General features: G+C 35.1%; 1 protein-coding gene across 1 annotated transcript in view; it reads left to right on the top strand.

Moving 5' to 3' along the window:
- Window positions 1–15,644, top strand: part of LOC134542917 (large ribosomal subunit protein eL18) — a 33,606-nt gene extending 17,962 nt beyond the window's left edge. Inside the window, exons 4-5 of the mRNA XM_063387507.1 lie at window positions 10,044–10,167; window positions 15,419–15,644. Of these exons, the coding sequence (XP_063243577.1) occupies window positions 10,044–10,167; window positions 15,419–15,564 (270 nt within the window). The 3' untranslated portion in view covers window positions 15,565–15,644. The remainder of the gene's footprint in view (window positions 1–10,043; window positions 10,168–15,418) is intronic.
- The last annotated feature ends 1,723 nt before the right edge of the window (window positions 15,645–17,367 follow it).

Here is a 17,367-nt window from a genome sequence, read left to right as displayed (position 1 = left end):
GATAGCTGTATAACCTGCCGTGGTTCGTGGCAAAGGACCTACTACATCTAGATACAAACGCTCCCAAGGATAACTGGCAACATTAGCGGCATACTTACCCTCACCTTTTTTATTACGCGATTTTGCCTTTTGGCAGCTTACAAAAGCTTTAACTTTCTGTTCTATCTCCTTATGCAAACCCGGCCAAGTAAACAACTCAGTGATCCGAGCTATTGTTTTATCACGCCCTACATGGCCACCAAAAAATGAATTATGATAATAGTCGTATATCATACTACGAACCTCTTCTGGTGCAAAAATGTGAAATTTGCCTTTTTTGGTAGTTAACCCTACTAGTCCCTTATTTAAAAAATAATCTGATGTTCCTTTAGCAATACTACCTAGTATCTCCTGACATTCTTTATCCTTCTCCTGATATTCCTTAATATTAACAAACAATTTTGGAAATTGCTGTATTACAGAGATAGAATTTTCTTCAACAGTATTAACCGCTGATTCAGGTCGAATGTTTGCAGGGGCTGTGGACTGTGTAAATTCATCCTCACAATACATTCTTGAAAGTGCATCAGCGACAGCATTCTCAGTCCCACGCACATGATGAACTTCGTAACTAAATGCGGACAACCTAACTAACCACCGAGCTAGCCTACCAACAGGTTTCTTTGATGCAAGAAGCCAACTCAAAGCTTGATTGTCGGTGTACAATTTAAAGGTGCCAAATTCCAGGTAGTCTGAAAAATGCTCCATCCCGAACAGGCACGCCAAACACTCCTTCTCATAGGCAGTGTACTTCCTTTCAGCCTGAGTCAAAAGACGACTCGCAAAAGCAACTGGTGCAAGATGACCTTTAACTCTCTGACTTAACACGGCACCTAAAGCAATGGAACTAGCATCTACATGCAATTCAAAACTCTTTTCAAAATCAGGAAGTTGTAGTACAGGAGGTTGACTAAGAGCTTCCTTTAATTTAACAAAAGCCTGTTGTTGTGGGGCTCCCCAAACGAAATCTATGTCTTTCCTCTTCAAATAGTTCAGGGGTTCTGCTAGCTGAGCGAAATTAGGAATAAATTTGGCATAAAAAGCAGCCATCCCTAGGAAACGCCTAACTCCTTTCAAATTTTTAGGAGGAGGAAAAGCTAAAACTGACTTCTCCTTGTCAGGATCAGTCCTCAATTCTCCGTTGGAAATAATAAATCCCAAATAGCGCACATGGTTCTCTGCCCAAGCAACCTTATTGGGATTTACAGTCAGTCCTATTTCCCGTAATGCTTCTAGTACCAGACGAATATGATTCATATGATCTTCAAAAGTTAAACTATAGATGCATACATCATCAATATAAGTGAAAACAAAATCATGCACATACTTTCCCAACACTTTATACAAAATTCTGGACATAGCTTGAGGCCCACAATTCACTCCCATAGGCAGCCTAGTCCACTGATACAGACCCCATGGAGTACAAAAAGCTAAAGGTTCACGAGAATCTGGATGAAGTTCACACTGATGAAAAGCCGAATTTAAATCTATATATATAAAAATTTAGCTTCCGTATGTATTTGGCCGCAAAACTCGGAAAGTATACGATGGTTTGGATTGAAATTTTTACAGAACATTGCATCTTAACAGAAGAGTGTTTATATGAAATAAAAGTTTGGGAAAATCCACCGGAAAAGTCGGAAAAAAAAGTTTCTATAACTAAATATCATGGTCACCCAACTTAGTTGTGACCACGCTCGACGATGCTGTACCATATTGTCGAAGTTCAAGCACATCAGGCTACTCGACCATTGTGCCTTGACGACTATAATTTACACAAATATGCATGGTTGAGCGAAATAGCCATTCTAGCGGCTAAAAATGTTGACGTACACGATATGAACAATAGTATTATAAACAGAATCGAAGGTGAAACAATGACATACAAATCTATTGATTCAGTAGTGCACCAAAATGAAGCAGTGAACTTTCCAACGGAATTTCTCAATTCACTCGATGTTCCAGGATTACCACCACATATTTTGAATTTGAAAATTGGTGTGCCAATTATATTGCTTCGAAATATCTGTCAGCCTAAATTATGTAATGGTACATGATTAGTAGTTAAAAAATTAATGGATAATCTTATTGAAGCAACAATTTTGATTGGACTTCATAAAGGTGAAGACGTATTACTTCCACGAATGCCACTTATTCCGACAGATATGGCGTTCGAGTTCAAACGACTTAAATTTCCAATACGCCTTGCGTTCGCTATGACCATCAATAAAGCACAAGGACAATCTTTGCAAGTGTGCGGTTTGAATTTAGAAAATGAATGCTTCTCTCATGGACAGTTATATGTCGGGTGCTCCAGAGTCGGTAAACCATCTGATCTATATGTTTATGCAAAAAATGGGAAAACAAGGAATGTAGTCCTTCCATTAGCTTTACAATAAAAATATTTAAGCTAAACACATTTTTATTTCTTCTATTACATTCCACAGCCATGCACAGTAAAATATTAAATTAAACAATGAATTAATATTAAACTGTGCCACAGCAAAGCGTGGCCGGGTTTAGCTAGTCAAATATAGTAAAGTACTTAGCCTGACCAATATACTGAAACACTGAATCTATCAATGGAATGGGATATGGGTCCAAAACAATCTTATCATTAATTTTCCGGAAATCGCAAACCAAACTGTATTCTCCTGGAGACTTTTTAGGTACTAAGAATGCAGGACTAGCATAAACACTGTTTGAATCCTCTATGACACCCTCGGTTTTGAAATCTGAAATTATTTTCTTAAATATTTTTACCTTAAGGGGAGTTACCCTGTAGGGGACTGATGCTACTGGATTATCATCCTTCAATTTCAAAACTATCGGATATTTGTTACAGTACCCCAAACTTGAAGTAAGTACATCTGAAAATTCTTTTTTGAGATTTTCAATCTCCTGATCCTGAAACTCATCTAAGCTAGAAATTTGAACATTTCTATTATGAAAAGATTTTGTCACTAATGATACCGGCATCCCGGGGCAAAAACCAAATTCCAGACTGGAGTTGCGAACATCAACCCTCGCTTGAGTCTTAGCCAAAAAATCAATTCCTAATATTATATCTTGGGATAAAGCTTCCAAGAGCCGAAAACAAATAATCCACGAGAACCCTGCAATTTTAACTTTAACTTTAACTTTAACTGTGGCACCAGATTTTACTAGCCCTCCATCGGCAAGGGAAAACGACATTACCTCATTTTTAAATACCTTAACTGACCCGGTTGGGGAATTGCGTAGCAAATGGTTACAACAAGAGACACTCATCAATGAATTAGACGCCCCTGAATCAATTAATCCAAGAACTTCATTACCAAAAATATCAATGGTTACATATAATAAACCATATTTCATTGATTCATTATATTGGTTAACATAATTCAAACCTTGCGGCTTTTTCTTAATTGGACAATAATACTGAATGTGCCCTTCTTTACCACACAAAAAACATTTAATTTGCTTCTTTTCCTCAATCCTATTCGAAGCATTCCCATTTTCGGGTCTCACATTATCCACTGCCTGAACCTCTGCCTGGGAGCTCGACTCTTTAGAAATGTTAGTCTGCTTAACATTAAAAACTTTCCCTTTTTCGGTTTTAACCTGCTTAGAATTTTGAAGCCGAAAACAGTTCTCAGTGATATGCAATACTCAAACTACTGTCAGCAACGGTTAATTCTACTTGGGTGACCAATATAAGCAACTCAGACAATGTGGCTGGTTTCTTAGAGAAAATGAAGAAATGACTGTAAGCTGGGGCCAGATTATGAAATACCAATTCAACAAAATAACTTTCTTCACAGGGAAAACCTAACACTTCCACCAGACACGTGGTTTCATAAACAAATGAACGCATAGATTCATGGGGACTTTGACTCCTATCCAGAATCTGCATTCGGATTTTCTGAATAGCCACACTAGATCCCACATTCCTCAAAACTTCCTGACTTAATCCTGCAAAATCCCAGTTCTTGTGAATAGCTTCACTGAAAATAGGCTGAAGTAACTCAGGAACTTTTAGCAATGCCGCAGCAAACACTACTTTATCACTACATATTCCAAGTTTGCTTACTTTCAGAATCTCTACCAGAAATGTTACTACCAAAGACAACCCAAGACTTTTAAGCAGAGGAACCCTTTCTACCACATTACTGGGGAGAGATTTTAACTTTTTCAGAATCGACTCACCCGGTTCACTAACTGCCTCATCGTCCTTTCCGACTAACGAGCGGGCCGCGCTTCGGAGACTGTCTATGGAGTCGCTCTCTTGGCAGGATATCCCTGCATCTGTGAGTAACGCGATCAGAGAAGCCTTGCTAAGGGACTGGATCCATGCAGTACGAGGTCCTGTAGACATTGTGGCAAACACCCAGCAACTTTTCCAAACACAAGAGTAAACAATATCACCAACTTCCCCAATGTTATGCCACACTTACAAAAGAGAATGAGCAAAGGTAAGCAGAGTTGCGCAGGAAATGAGGCCGGGCCCCATCAGAGTCCCAACTCCCACTGCAAGCACAAAATCCCTGTTACTTCCCACAAGGTAAAAACTTGCCCAGATGGGGCCTAACCTGCATATTAAAATCCAAAATCAAAGTGAACATCAAAACCTATGCTGAAAAATGTAAGGTGGCAAAAACATTGACCGAACACATCAAATCTATTTTCAAAGTTAAGTTTATTGTTAATCTTAATATCTCACAAATAGTACAAAAATAGTTAGATCTCATAAATATATCACAAATGTTTTATAATTGACTAGAGATATCTCATAAATAATACAAGAATAGTTAGATCTCATAAATAACAAATATTTTATAATTTATACACAATAAATATTCCTGACTTTAATACTTTCTTTGGTTTCAAAAAAACTCTAGACTAGAAGAGTACATTTATTGCAAGTTACCTTTAATTGCTTTAACCCAAAATTAAACAAACTATTACCCAACTCGCAAGGAAAAGGTCTTTGGAGAGCTAAAATCATTTAATTATTGAAAGCAATATGGCCGCCAAAAACAGCAAAATGCACAGGAGGTGCAACAAAATTTACCAAGTGCCAATCCACATTATGAACACCTAAAGCAACACTTAAGCTTAAACAGGTGCATCATATTCGCACAAAACACAAGTCCAATGGTTACTACTCAAAATTATTTTCATCATTATCAAAACTTTAAACTCTACTGGCCATATCATAACACATAATTACAACACCCATACTTAGCTCTCCAAAACACCTTGCCTTCTGTCAATCTCTCTCTCTCTCTCTAATGCCTCATGATGATGTTGGTGATGGTCCTGCTGCTCCATGCCTAACTGATCAAAATCCCGGGCTTATATACCCATTTCTCACCCCCCCTTCCCTCCTATTGCCCCTCTTATTTCTCGGGATTAATAGAGATAATTTTCGAATGTTCTAGAAAGATCTTCATACCAGTTCACATAATCGATAAACAACCAATTTCCGGGATTTATTCTTCTTCTTGCTAAATTCGGAGTTGGTAACACTGAATTCGATGTTGTGTAGGAATGAAGTCTCTACTTTGTCTATGGTATTTTGTTGAAAGTGCACTGTCTTCTGCCGCACACAGCCGTAGCTTATCTATGAGTCGTGACGTCACAAGAGGTCAGTTTATTCCCACATGTCAACATAGAAGGTAAGCGTCTTCATGTCCTTAAATGTTTTGGTGGTGGAAATTTAATTTAACGTCTCGTGACCAGACACGGTCACAACTTAACTGAACTCTTGTCTCTCTGGAACTTTCACGTGACTGGCAAAATTATTGCATCAGTCTGCTTTCATAACAAAAAACCATAGCAAAAAAAATACAAAAGAAAATCTTGAAAATACTTAAAAACTTAAATGTTTAAGCAAAAACTAAGTAAAAATATCTTCAAATGAATTTTTCCTAATAAAGTAACAAACTATTAGAAATATTAAAATATGGATAGGCAGGTCGATTATTCGGTACTTCAATTCCACCCATTCTACCTAGAATCTGAACCGTTGATTCTCAAGCTGTGAGGAGAAATTGTACCATACAAGGAATCATGTTTATATTGATGACATAAATAGGTTTAAATCATTATGGCGCTCTTTTTGCAGACAACCTAAAAATATACAAGAAAATCTTATCTATCCACGATTGTTATCTACTCCAGTTGGTCATCGATTTAGTTATAGAATGGTGCAATTTAAATTTAACTGAGTTCAGACCTGCTAACTCTCGATTTTGGTGTGAGGCTCACGATTTTAAGGTCCATCTCACGCCCTCACGCCAAAATAGTGTTTTCTCACGATTTTTCGGGGCCCCAAGATTTTGTTTGTAAAAGTTACAAAACAAGTTTTACGAAAGCTTACAGTAACGAGTTTCCATCAATACTCGAGTCACGTAAAGGAAGCAATTTTGCATTTTGTAGCGTGTGCCGTGCTGATTTTTCTATCTCGCATAGTGGAAGTGGAGACATTGTGAAACATGTCGCTACAAAAAAACACAACTAACACGTGAAGTGTATTGCTTCCAATAAAAAAAATTAATTTTGCTGTGAACAGTGAATAGTGTTACACGAGCAGAATGTTATTTTACATCTTTTTTAGTTGCGGCCCTGCATGATCACTTCACGACAGCGCTAAATTATGTTCAACTAAATTAAATCTGCTACCTATAATTTGTTGAAATAAATTTTGAAGCAGAGACCATGTAACATATGTACAGGTATGTTACTTAAATTTAAAGATTCTCATTTGTTGTTTTTCATATATCTAACCTGTATTTATGGCCCTGAAAATTTTTATCGAGGACCTCATGATTTTTTTAATTTGAATGTTGGCAGGTCTGTGAGTTCATCTTATCAAAGATAAAACCATCATTATAACCTTCACTAAAAAAATATTTCCCAAAAAATATGAATATAAAATAGAAAACTTACCTATCTTGAAGCTCCCTTTTGTGAAAGATCTTGGCATCCTACTTGATTCTAATTTTTTTGCATCTACATATAGAATCCCTTGTGTCTCACTCGAGGATAACGCTTGGCCTTATAAAATTCTTTACCTTCTATGCATCCAATCCAGATTCTATACTATCCCTCTACACAGCTCTGATTCCATCAAAACTTTATTATGGATCTACAATTTGGAATAGTATTAGTACGGATAGTGAAAAACTTAATACTATACAAACCATAGTATCTTAACTATTATTTAAAAAAAAAAACCATTATAATAGATCTTAACTCTTTTAGGTTCCCTTTCTACTAGAAGAAATATTCCAGATGCAATGTTACTACATAATTGCTATAACCATAAATTGTATTGGCCTCAAATTTTTGAAACTACTGGGATAAAAATTCCTTCTTTTATCAGTCATAAACTGCCTGTTTTATGTACCTTGAATAAGACCCATGATATACAGTAGTTTACAAGTTAATTACCAATTTCAATAAATATGAGGAATTCCTAAAGGCAACAAATAATATAATACTCATAAAAAAAGTTTTTTTCTTCTGCTCATCCTTAAATTTAATGCTATTCCTTATAGATGTTTTTTGTTTGACTTCTTATTCTGTCTTTCATTGTTTAATGTCTTCATGAACTTAAATTATTTACTTTTTTTTTCTTTATGTATGCTAATGTATGTTACTATCTGTAATGATTGTATTTCTGCAATACTATGTGTAGTAGTTTTGTAATTGTAATGTGTAGTAGTTTTGTAATTGTAATGTGTAGTCTGTATATTGTTATCGTGTTATAATTGTTGTGCCTACTACTAAAGTTATAAACTGTTCGTAGGCATGTCACAAGTGTTAAATAAATAAATAAAAATATATTTAGAATGGTAGGTCATAAGAACTGTTGATAATTTGGATTTAAAATAGATTCACATAAAATGATTTTTACAACAATTGCATATTTTTCAGCCAGTTTATGCAACTCTAATATACTAATAACGCTATAAATTATTTTAAGATTGGATCACAACTGCTGTTACCTACCTGTATTTATCTGTAACACTGTACTAACCAATGTTAGATTTCTATATTTGCAGGGAAAACATTTTGAACACATTTTATTATAACAGCTTTATTTCATAAATACAAAATTAAGGACTTTTTTCTCCACTCGTTAAAATAATATCTTTCACTTTCAGCATCAGCGAGAAATCATGACGCCATGTTGAAGTAAATAAATGAAATGAACATAGGCTGGCCAAACAATGTTATTTATAAACACACACACAGATATATATATATATGTATGTATATATATATGTATATATATATATGTATGTATATATATATGTGTGTGTGTATATGTATATATATATATATATATATATATATATATATATATATATATATATATATATATATATATATATATATATAGAGAGAGAGAGAGAGAGAGAGAGATAGTAGAATCCCTGTCATACACTTTTCAACGGAGGACACAAAAATGGTGTATGATGTGGGAAAGTGTATGAAAAGGGAATGGCAATAGTAAAATTTTTTTCCAATCTAGCAAACCAACACAATGTCAGATTAAACATAAATACATATATGTGTAAATAATTCCATTATATGAATGAAATATATAAATTCATCATTATATATACATACAATAAAACCACCAGAAATGTAAAATACAGTATATAATCAAGTAAAGCTGACATGAGAAAAAGTGGCCTACAAAATGATATGAATTTCTTTGTTGGAGGGAGGGAAAAAGTCACCAAGCCTAAATTAGAAATAAAGAAAAAAAATTAGGGTAGTTCTTGAAAAAAATATCAGAAATTTTTGTTTGTTTTTACAAACAAGTTATTTTCCTAAGTTTTCAAAGGTAAACAATGGACTTTTTCTAAATAAAAGCATTAAAACGTAGTTTATGAGGAGGAATATAAAAAACATTTGTGAATTTTGGGACATTTACAGTTCGTAAAAACGTATGAAACAGTAAATTAATGATTTTATTAGGGTATGTTCCGGGAAAGTAAACAATTGTAAATATAGTTCTTTCGGTGGGACCAAAATTAATCTGCGTATGACACGGGAAGATGTATGAAACGGGAACTTATCATCGAGGTTCTACTGTATATATATTCTTTTGTATACTAAAGCGAATTTCACATTATACGTTTATACTTTTTGCAAGTTTTTTTGCTTAAAAGAAGTTATTTAAAAAACTGGATTATGCATATATGCAGTCATTGAATTGAATGCCATAGATTTTTGTGCATAACATTTTGTTTCCTGTATGTAAACAAATTTGTGTATAAAATGCACTATTAATACGTTTGTGTTGATGTTTCATTTTCCGTTACCACGATAGCTTGCGTTATTATTAAATCTATTGTGAATTTGAATCATGATAAAAACAGAAAATATCTTATTTTTTTAATTTCAATATAAACACGCATGGACGTAAATCAATTGAAACATGACAATCAGGATTTTTAAAGATCATGGCAAGAGAGAGAAATTCACAAGAACACAAAATCTTGGATTTTAATCATTTTTAATTATGTATTTCGTAATACTTGCAAGCTTTTCAAATGTAAATGTTCAGAAAATGTACGTATACTTAGACTTCGTAAGTGTTATTCTTTAGATTAACTTTTTGTTTGAATTTTCATAATTTCATTCAGAAAGAAAGTAAGACCGGGAATTACAATGGGAATTGAATTGGGGAAATCTGAATCTAAGAAATGTGGAAATGATCCATCCCAAATTAAAAATGTTAAATATAAATTATCTTCATTAAACATATTGCGAATGCACAAATACTTCTCAATATTTTTCTTATTATAAAAACTTGAAAAATCTTTTATAAACTTATTTACAAAGTGGGAAGGGGAGTAACCTGGGTTATTATGCACATTGCCAGCTAGTGTAGTTTTTTACTGCCAGTCTTTCTGTCAATTGGTCCTACTGAGGTTTGTTATTGGCGGTTGGTGTAGTTGTTAATAACCAGCAGCACCCTTGTGATGTGTGGTTCACGACAGGTGTGCGCCCTGAGAGTGACGGAGAAGGCCCGGGCTAGGATCCTGAAGGCTGGCGGAGAGATCATCACATTCGACCAGCTGGCTCTGCGCTCTCCCCTTGGAAAGAAGACTTTTCTTATCCAAGGTATTTCAGCACATGTTGCAGTAACCCATGTTGTTCGTTTATGTGCTTTACTTTCATTTGTCCCCCTCCTTAAGTGGTTTATTACTGGTTTTGCATTCAGAGTACACCAGGTATGAAACTGAATACAGGGAAATCGCAAAATTATTTTGGATTATTTTCGTGTGAAAATAAGTGAAACTTTATATCACTTTTGCAGATGATTAACTGAGACACCACAAAAACTGTAACACTTAGACTAAAACAAAACTATGTTTATTTGCCTTTTAACAAAATCATGGGTTATTATGCAATGCTTTGCTATTTTTTTATCTAGCTACATTTTGGAATAAACATAATTGTTGGCTACTCAAGGAAATTTTTGTGTTTACTGTTAGTATAAAAAAAGTCTGCTGCCTATCACTGTGTGAAATGTCACTACATTTTAGGGATGTGCCGATTCATGAAAAAACCGATACAGATTCGAACTGCTGATTCAAAGATTGGCCGATTCCGATTTATTCCGATTCCGATTATTTAATTAATTTCTGGTAAACATTTGGTAAAATAATTATTTTTGTAATATTTAATACTATATGAAATTTTATCAGTTAATGTAGGTACTTACATCATTTGAAGGCAAGACTTTTATTTATTTCAATTTTTCTTGTTTTACCCCAAATTATCCCTACTCCCACATTTTACTACTTATAATGAAATTATTTAGTCCTTGCAGTGACATTTTTTAAATTGGCCTGGTTTGAATAGGCCTACTAAATATCAGTATCTGCAGCAAAGGGAAATATATTAGATCTAAAACACTATTTCCAATTATTTTAATTTTAAAATAGGTTGGAAAAATCTCATTTTCTAGATAATTACCAACAACCTAAAATTAATTCTTTCACTTTAACAGGTGAATTTGTTGATGAAAGGGCCAACTTCATGTTCGCAGCACCATTCGTTACTATGGCAACTACAGTAAAAGTCCGTTATAACGTAAATTTATAACGGCGCCAAAAGTTTATGTTATAGCAAATTTTCGTTATAGACTAAATTTAAAAAAAAATATTTTTGTAGCATTTTTAAAATATATTTTCTCGCTTGTTTTTACTATGGAAATTCACAACAAAAGTAAAGGAAATATACATAAAACTTACTAAAATAACATTTTTAAGCTATAGCAGCACTTTACCGACTGCGAAATATGAGACCGCGTGGCCGTGATAAGGCCGTCACGCATCGTGGCTAAGCGCACAGCTGTTTGTTTACATGGGGACGGCGGGCGGGGTCACGCAAGGTCATGCCGGCCGCTTCCTGTTGCTTTGACCGCAGCTGGTTTGCTGGAGACATGTGCGCTAAGCTGATGATATTGGGTGCATATTTGCGGAGTTTTGAATACAAAAAGAAAATTTAAAAATCTCTAATTATGTTGGACAACCATACAAATTATATAAAATAATTTTTCAGACAATTAGTCAGTAACACAAAAATAATCACTCGTACAGACCCTTGAAAAATAACACAAAGTTAAAAATCCCTTTTTAAAAAACTAATCACTTTTTAAAAAACGAATCCATTTTCGTTTGCCTTGATTTCACTAGACTTTCGGACAAAATAAACGACTGGACCTCTTGGAAGTTCATCAAATCTTTCGTTGTAGCATTTGTATGCTGATAAAAACGACTGATTGTGTCAAGTGCCTCCATCATTGACGTTTTCGACGGAACAGATACGTCACTTGGTTCGTCATTATTGTCATCTTCAGACGTCGCTTCGTTTTGATTAGAAAAGACGAGCTCGACAAGTTCCGTGTTCGTCAACTCCCCGCACGCTTACGATGCAAGTGTGAGACGAGTTATGCTCATTTACGGGCTACAATCGGGGAAGCCTACAACTCACGTAGTTTCGGTTCCCTGCAAGAATTTCCGAAGTTTTGCATTTTGGTATTAACGCCACTTCAGCCGCTTAATCAGAAGTTTCCAATGAAAAGAAGCATGTTGTGACTGACCTAACCTAACCCTTCGATTTTTTTTAATTTCAATTTTTGAGAGAAATCAGAAGTTGCATGAACGTGGTAGGGAACTGAAACTACGTGAGTTGTAGGCTTCCCCTACAATCGGCGTGATTCTAAATAAGTAATGCTCGCAGCGGGGCCCTGTCTTGCTTACGTCGCGTCGCCGCAAGGCAAGCTATGCTCGCTGTGGGGCCCCACCTTGTGCGGTGTTGCCAAGACGGCCACATCATGCGCGTTGTTTCGTTTGCCGGACGCGTGGAATTGTGCGAAGCTGTTTTTCATTTATTAAGGAAATTGTAGATATTTTCTCATTGTTTTAGAGCAAAATTACAGGTGTGTAATCTATCGCTATAGCGAAAATGAGCCCACGCTGCATTTGTTATTTCCGAAATTTTTATCCTACGCAGCATATGCAAAACTGACGGTGCCGATAGCAATTATCGTTATAGCGGACTTTACATTATAGACCGTATTCCTTACAACTGACTTTCACTGTATTTTGTTGGAGAGCCCCCACTTATAAAATACAGTTTCCCAGTTTTCTACAACCAATGCCGCAGTATGTGAGGCACCTTCGAAAAGAATCATTTCCAGAGCCAGTTCTGTGAGTGCCCAGTCTTCTTTAATGAAATGGGCTGTAACACTAAGGTAGTCTTAACCTCGGACAGATGTCCAAATGTCACTAGTTACTGCGATGTTTTCTGCACTTGCTAATTCATTCATGACTTGACACTTCAATTTCTCATACATATCTGGTATCACAGTATTTGCCAGATGCTGCCTTGTTACCATATGGTATCTTGGCTCTAGATGGGAAATTAATCTGTGAAAACCGATATCTTCAACAACAGAAAATGGTTGACTGTCAGTGCAGACCATTTCTGCTATTTTTTTGGTTATTGCCTTACTCCTGGGATCATCACTGCCAAACGTCTTTGTTTTGTTTATTGATGGCCATCAATGTTGGTTGCCTTAGAACTCCGGGTAATGAAGCTGAAGCTGTTTTTACTACTTCTTTCTGTAAATTTATTCCTGGAGCTGAAGTTACATGGAACTTGAAGATGAAAGGGAAAATGATATTTGTGCACTACAGCACTGAAACTGGGGATGCCAGGATCACCTTCACTTTGTGAACTTGATATAGGATTAGTGTGTGACACAACACGGTTTTTAACAATGACGATGTCATGTTTCCTTCGCAAGTGATTTTAAAGATTTGTGGTACTGAATGTTCGTTTGTTTTTTCCACCTCTCTTAATACAACATTCGCACGAATTACAAATCGCGATCGACTCGTCAGTTGCTTTAACGGAAAAATAATTACAAACAATACTCGTTGCCATCACATTTACTAATTATAACCAAACACTCAAACAGCACCTCACATTGGAAGCTTTCTATATAATTTTGACGTGAATTGTTTACGTTCGGAAAATCAATGTTATAAGTTTGGTACACTAAATGGTTTCGCTGCTAGATAGCAGTGTTCGATCCAAGCACCACATTCATTTGTTTTAATGCTTTCATGGCGGTCTCTTACATATTAATTTCAAAGTGAAATAGTAATTTGTGTCTAACTAGTCAGTTCATATTAAATTCAGAATAAGAAAAGCGTAAATTTTATCTTGTAGTAGAATTAACCTTAACATTGCTTTAAAAAACCTAGTACCAACACATCTGCAAAAAATTACAGTTAAACTAATAGTTTTTCTTCACGTACGCAAAAGCAACAAAAAAAGTTCTAGAATTCATATATTCTTAATGGAAAAATTGTTCATTACAATTTCCGCAATAAAAACGCATTCAACAAAATGCCAAACAAACTAATGTATTTGACTTACCGTCGCGTTTACCTCTCATTCTCACCACCACAGCCGGGCTTTTTTTTTCTTTTCAAAATAAAAAAGTAAACAAGATATACTGCTGCTATGCCAGCGCACCTAGCGACAGAATTTTTTCCCGTGCCAAACTTGCCTATTAGACAATCCATTTTGTTCCTAGCCTGTAGTAGAATTAACCTTAATATTGCACGCAAGAAACGACAGATTGACATGTGTGAAATTCGTGAAATTAGTTTTTATTTAAAATGAAATATTTTTCGTATTAAGTTTTAGTGTTCATAATTATACGAGATCATTGCAGTACAGGTTTTTTTACTGCTGGAAAAAATAACATCGTTCAGCCTTATGAGAGATTTTGGTAATTGTTTGAGTGTTTACGTTAATATAAATCTGGGTATCGTAGTGAACTTTAATTAAAAAATTATCTGTATAAAGTATAAATCTATAAATTATGACAATCGGAATCTGAATAAATCGGTTTTTTCCGATTCTTTGAGAATCGGTGATTTACCTGAAATCGGCCAGTTCCGATCTCCTGCCGATGCATCTGTAACATCCTTACTACATTCTACATTGTAGGTATATTTTTCTTAACCTTTGGTTTGCTAAACACTAATATATGTACGGGTAAATGTAAGTTGAGAAACAAGTCTTTATATTTTCAACATGGTAAGAGAACCAAGAGGCACATGGTGGATTGGTCATAATCAAGATTTCTCTAATTGTTTTCAACCATTGATTAGGGTTTCTGGAGAGTTTCATAAGTCTTGGTTGATTAAATAGAATTTTATTCAATTGAACGGGTTGAATAAAAAATGAGGAATTCACTTAGTTAACCATGTTTTTAAACAATTAATCACAATTTTTTAGCAAATAATTAGTGGTTTGGTTGGATCAGTAATATGAATTCTTTTCAATTAACCATTGTTTCTGATATGTCAAGAGAATGTAAAACATGCCACTGTTCGAAATGTTCTGAAAACTCCAACAGGTAGCCTATTTTGAATTAAACTTAACATATGTTTGAACATTTTTTTAAATTAAATATTTTTTGCAATGTTACTAAATTTTTCACAATTTGACACGCAAGAAAATAATTGGACACTGATGTGTAGTTTCTTTCAAATTAGGTCTCATGACCAGCAAATGTTGCAGTATAAATAAATTTAGCCTTGCTACCTGAAATCATCTGTAAATGTTAAAACATAATTTTTTTACTATTTGTATTCTGTATGGTAATACACCAAAGCAAAATATGACATCTATTCGACTTTAAAATTATTCGCGTTAGATTAAAAAAAATTACTATTCTATTCAAAAATATTTGACCACCAAAATCCACTATTCGCACTTCCCTAACAAGCACAAAGCTGAAAATTGTACACAGCAAAGACACTTGCAAGTTGCTTGTGTGCAGGTCGCCGCAAGGCTCGCGAGGCCGTCAAGCACTTTGGCCTGGCCCCGGGTGTGCCCCACAGCCACACCAAGCCGTACGTCCGCTCCAAGGGACGCAAGTTCGAGCGGGCCCGTGGTCGCAGGCGCAGTTGCGGCTACAAGAAATAAACATGTGCAAGTGGTGTGCATTTGTCATCTATGTAATCTGTGGGTTTTGTGCTGAAAGTAATAAACAGCTTTAAGTAGGATGCAGTGCTTCCTTGTGTTTCTGCATTTACTTGAAAACAAAGTTTGTAGTTAACAATCAATGGCTCTGGTACTCTGGCATGAGTTAAGTGTTAATATATATGTTATTTTGGATTGTTTCTTTATTTAGTGGGGGAGGGGGTGATACAACTGTTGTGGGAACATTGTCATTTTCAGTCTTGGGTAGCAATGGTCAGAAACAGACATGTTATACATATTTGATATGATAATCATACAGTATAACTTGTTTAAGAATGTCAAATGGTAAGTGATCTTCCCCGAAGGAAACTTAAGTTTTTTCAGTTATTGTATTTTATGGCATAGTTGCGAACTGTTATTTTAGGACATCAGAATTTGAAAAGAAAAAAATTCTTGCATAAAAGTTGCATGATGTTTTTGGTCCTGCTGTTTTTATTTTTAATTTACAAAAACAAAACTCCGAAGTTTGCCGAAGGTGAATTGTTCGGCAGAACTTTATGTGCATCTTAGGCTTCCCGATTTGGGCCGAGTGGAGTTAAAGATGTTTACGTAACGCACTTGTTGTACATGACTTTCTGCGGGATATTTTTGCACCACGAAACAGACATGCAGCTTTTGTGGTGTCGGATTTGTCCAGAACAAAATGTTACCATACGTCCGACATCTCTGATTGTGATTTACGTCATGTAAATGCCTTTAAATCACCATTCACAACGAAAGATCAACCACATGTTACATGGAAATATTCAGTTCAGTAGAAAAACTCGCACAGATAAAATCAATACCGATTAAAAATTAATAAACAAACGGGACGAGACGCCATTGTTCCATGTCCTGTGTCGCCAATACTTCTTGTGTGAATTGCGTGTTGTGATTATTGTTTTGTTTGAACTTCGTTTCTGATGAAAACTTTTACATTTTTTGTGAACTATTTTATTCATTTATATTCTTAATTAAAACATTACACAAACCAATTCTCATATGCTTAAAGAAAACGGAACAGTGTTTGATGAGTTCAAAGATAATGCAGCTGACGTGCCGTGGTCGCGAGTCGTGAGTGGAAGTTTGGTGCTTGATTAGGTTACGGCGCTAACGGTAAAAATCTATAATACTTTTGCATCACTGCTTGTATTTTGAAAAGTGGCAGATTTATTAATAAATTCGTAAACTCTTGTATGTAGGCAAAACATAATATCAACACAGCTTAAGCTTAGGCTGGGTACATTCTTGTTTATAACACCTGATGCCTTCCTAACCTCAAATATGTTGTGCTTTTACTGTTTCTTGTGTATATGAAGACAATAATTTTTTCTTGAGAAATTTAAGTTTTAGTATAGATTAGAGGTTAGGATTTTTTCTATAAATAACCCACACAAGCAGTTTATGCATAATAAAAAATACACAGAATCTTTTGACAAATCCTCCTATCAGACCTGCCGACGCTTCGAATCCCTAGGATTTGGCAGATTCGGCGGATATTGGATTCAGTCGCCCCATCCCTAGTTTTAATATTAGTTCCAACTTCGTTTTTAGTTCATACCGTATTTACCTGAATGCAAGACGACTATTTTTTCTCCCGGCAACGGTAAAAAATTTCACATTCGTCTTGCATTTGAAAATATTTTTGATGGTAGTTTGTCCCACATTTTTAGGCTAATACAATGTGAAATTACTTTTATGGGTACAGGCAATAAATAACTATTAACATTATAATCATTTAATGAAAAATACAGTACAATTTAAAGC

This window comes from Bacillus rossius, chromosome 1 (genome assembly GCF_032445375.1).
Source record: "Bacillus rossius redtenbacheri isolate Brsri chromosome 1, Brsri_v3, whole genome shotgun sequence".
Classification (NCBI taxonomy): domain Eukaryota; kingdom Metazoa; phylum Arthropoda; class Insecta; order Phasmatodea; family Bacillidae; genus Bacillus; species Bacillus rossius.
This window is presented reverse-complemented; position numbering and strand designations above follow the sequence as displayed.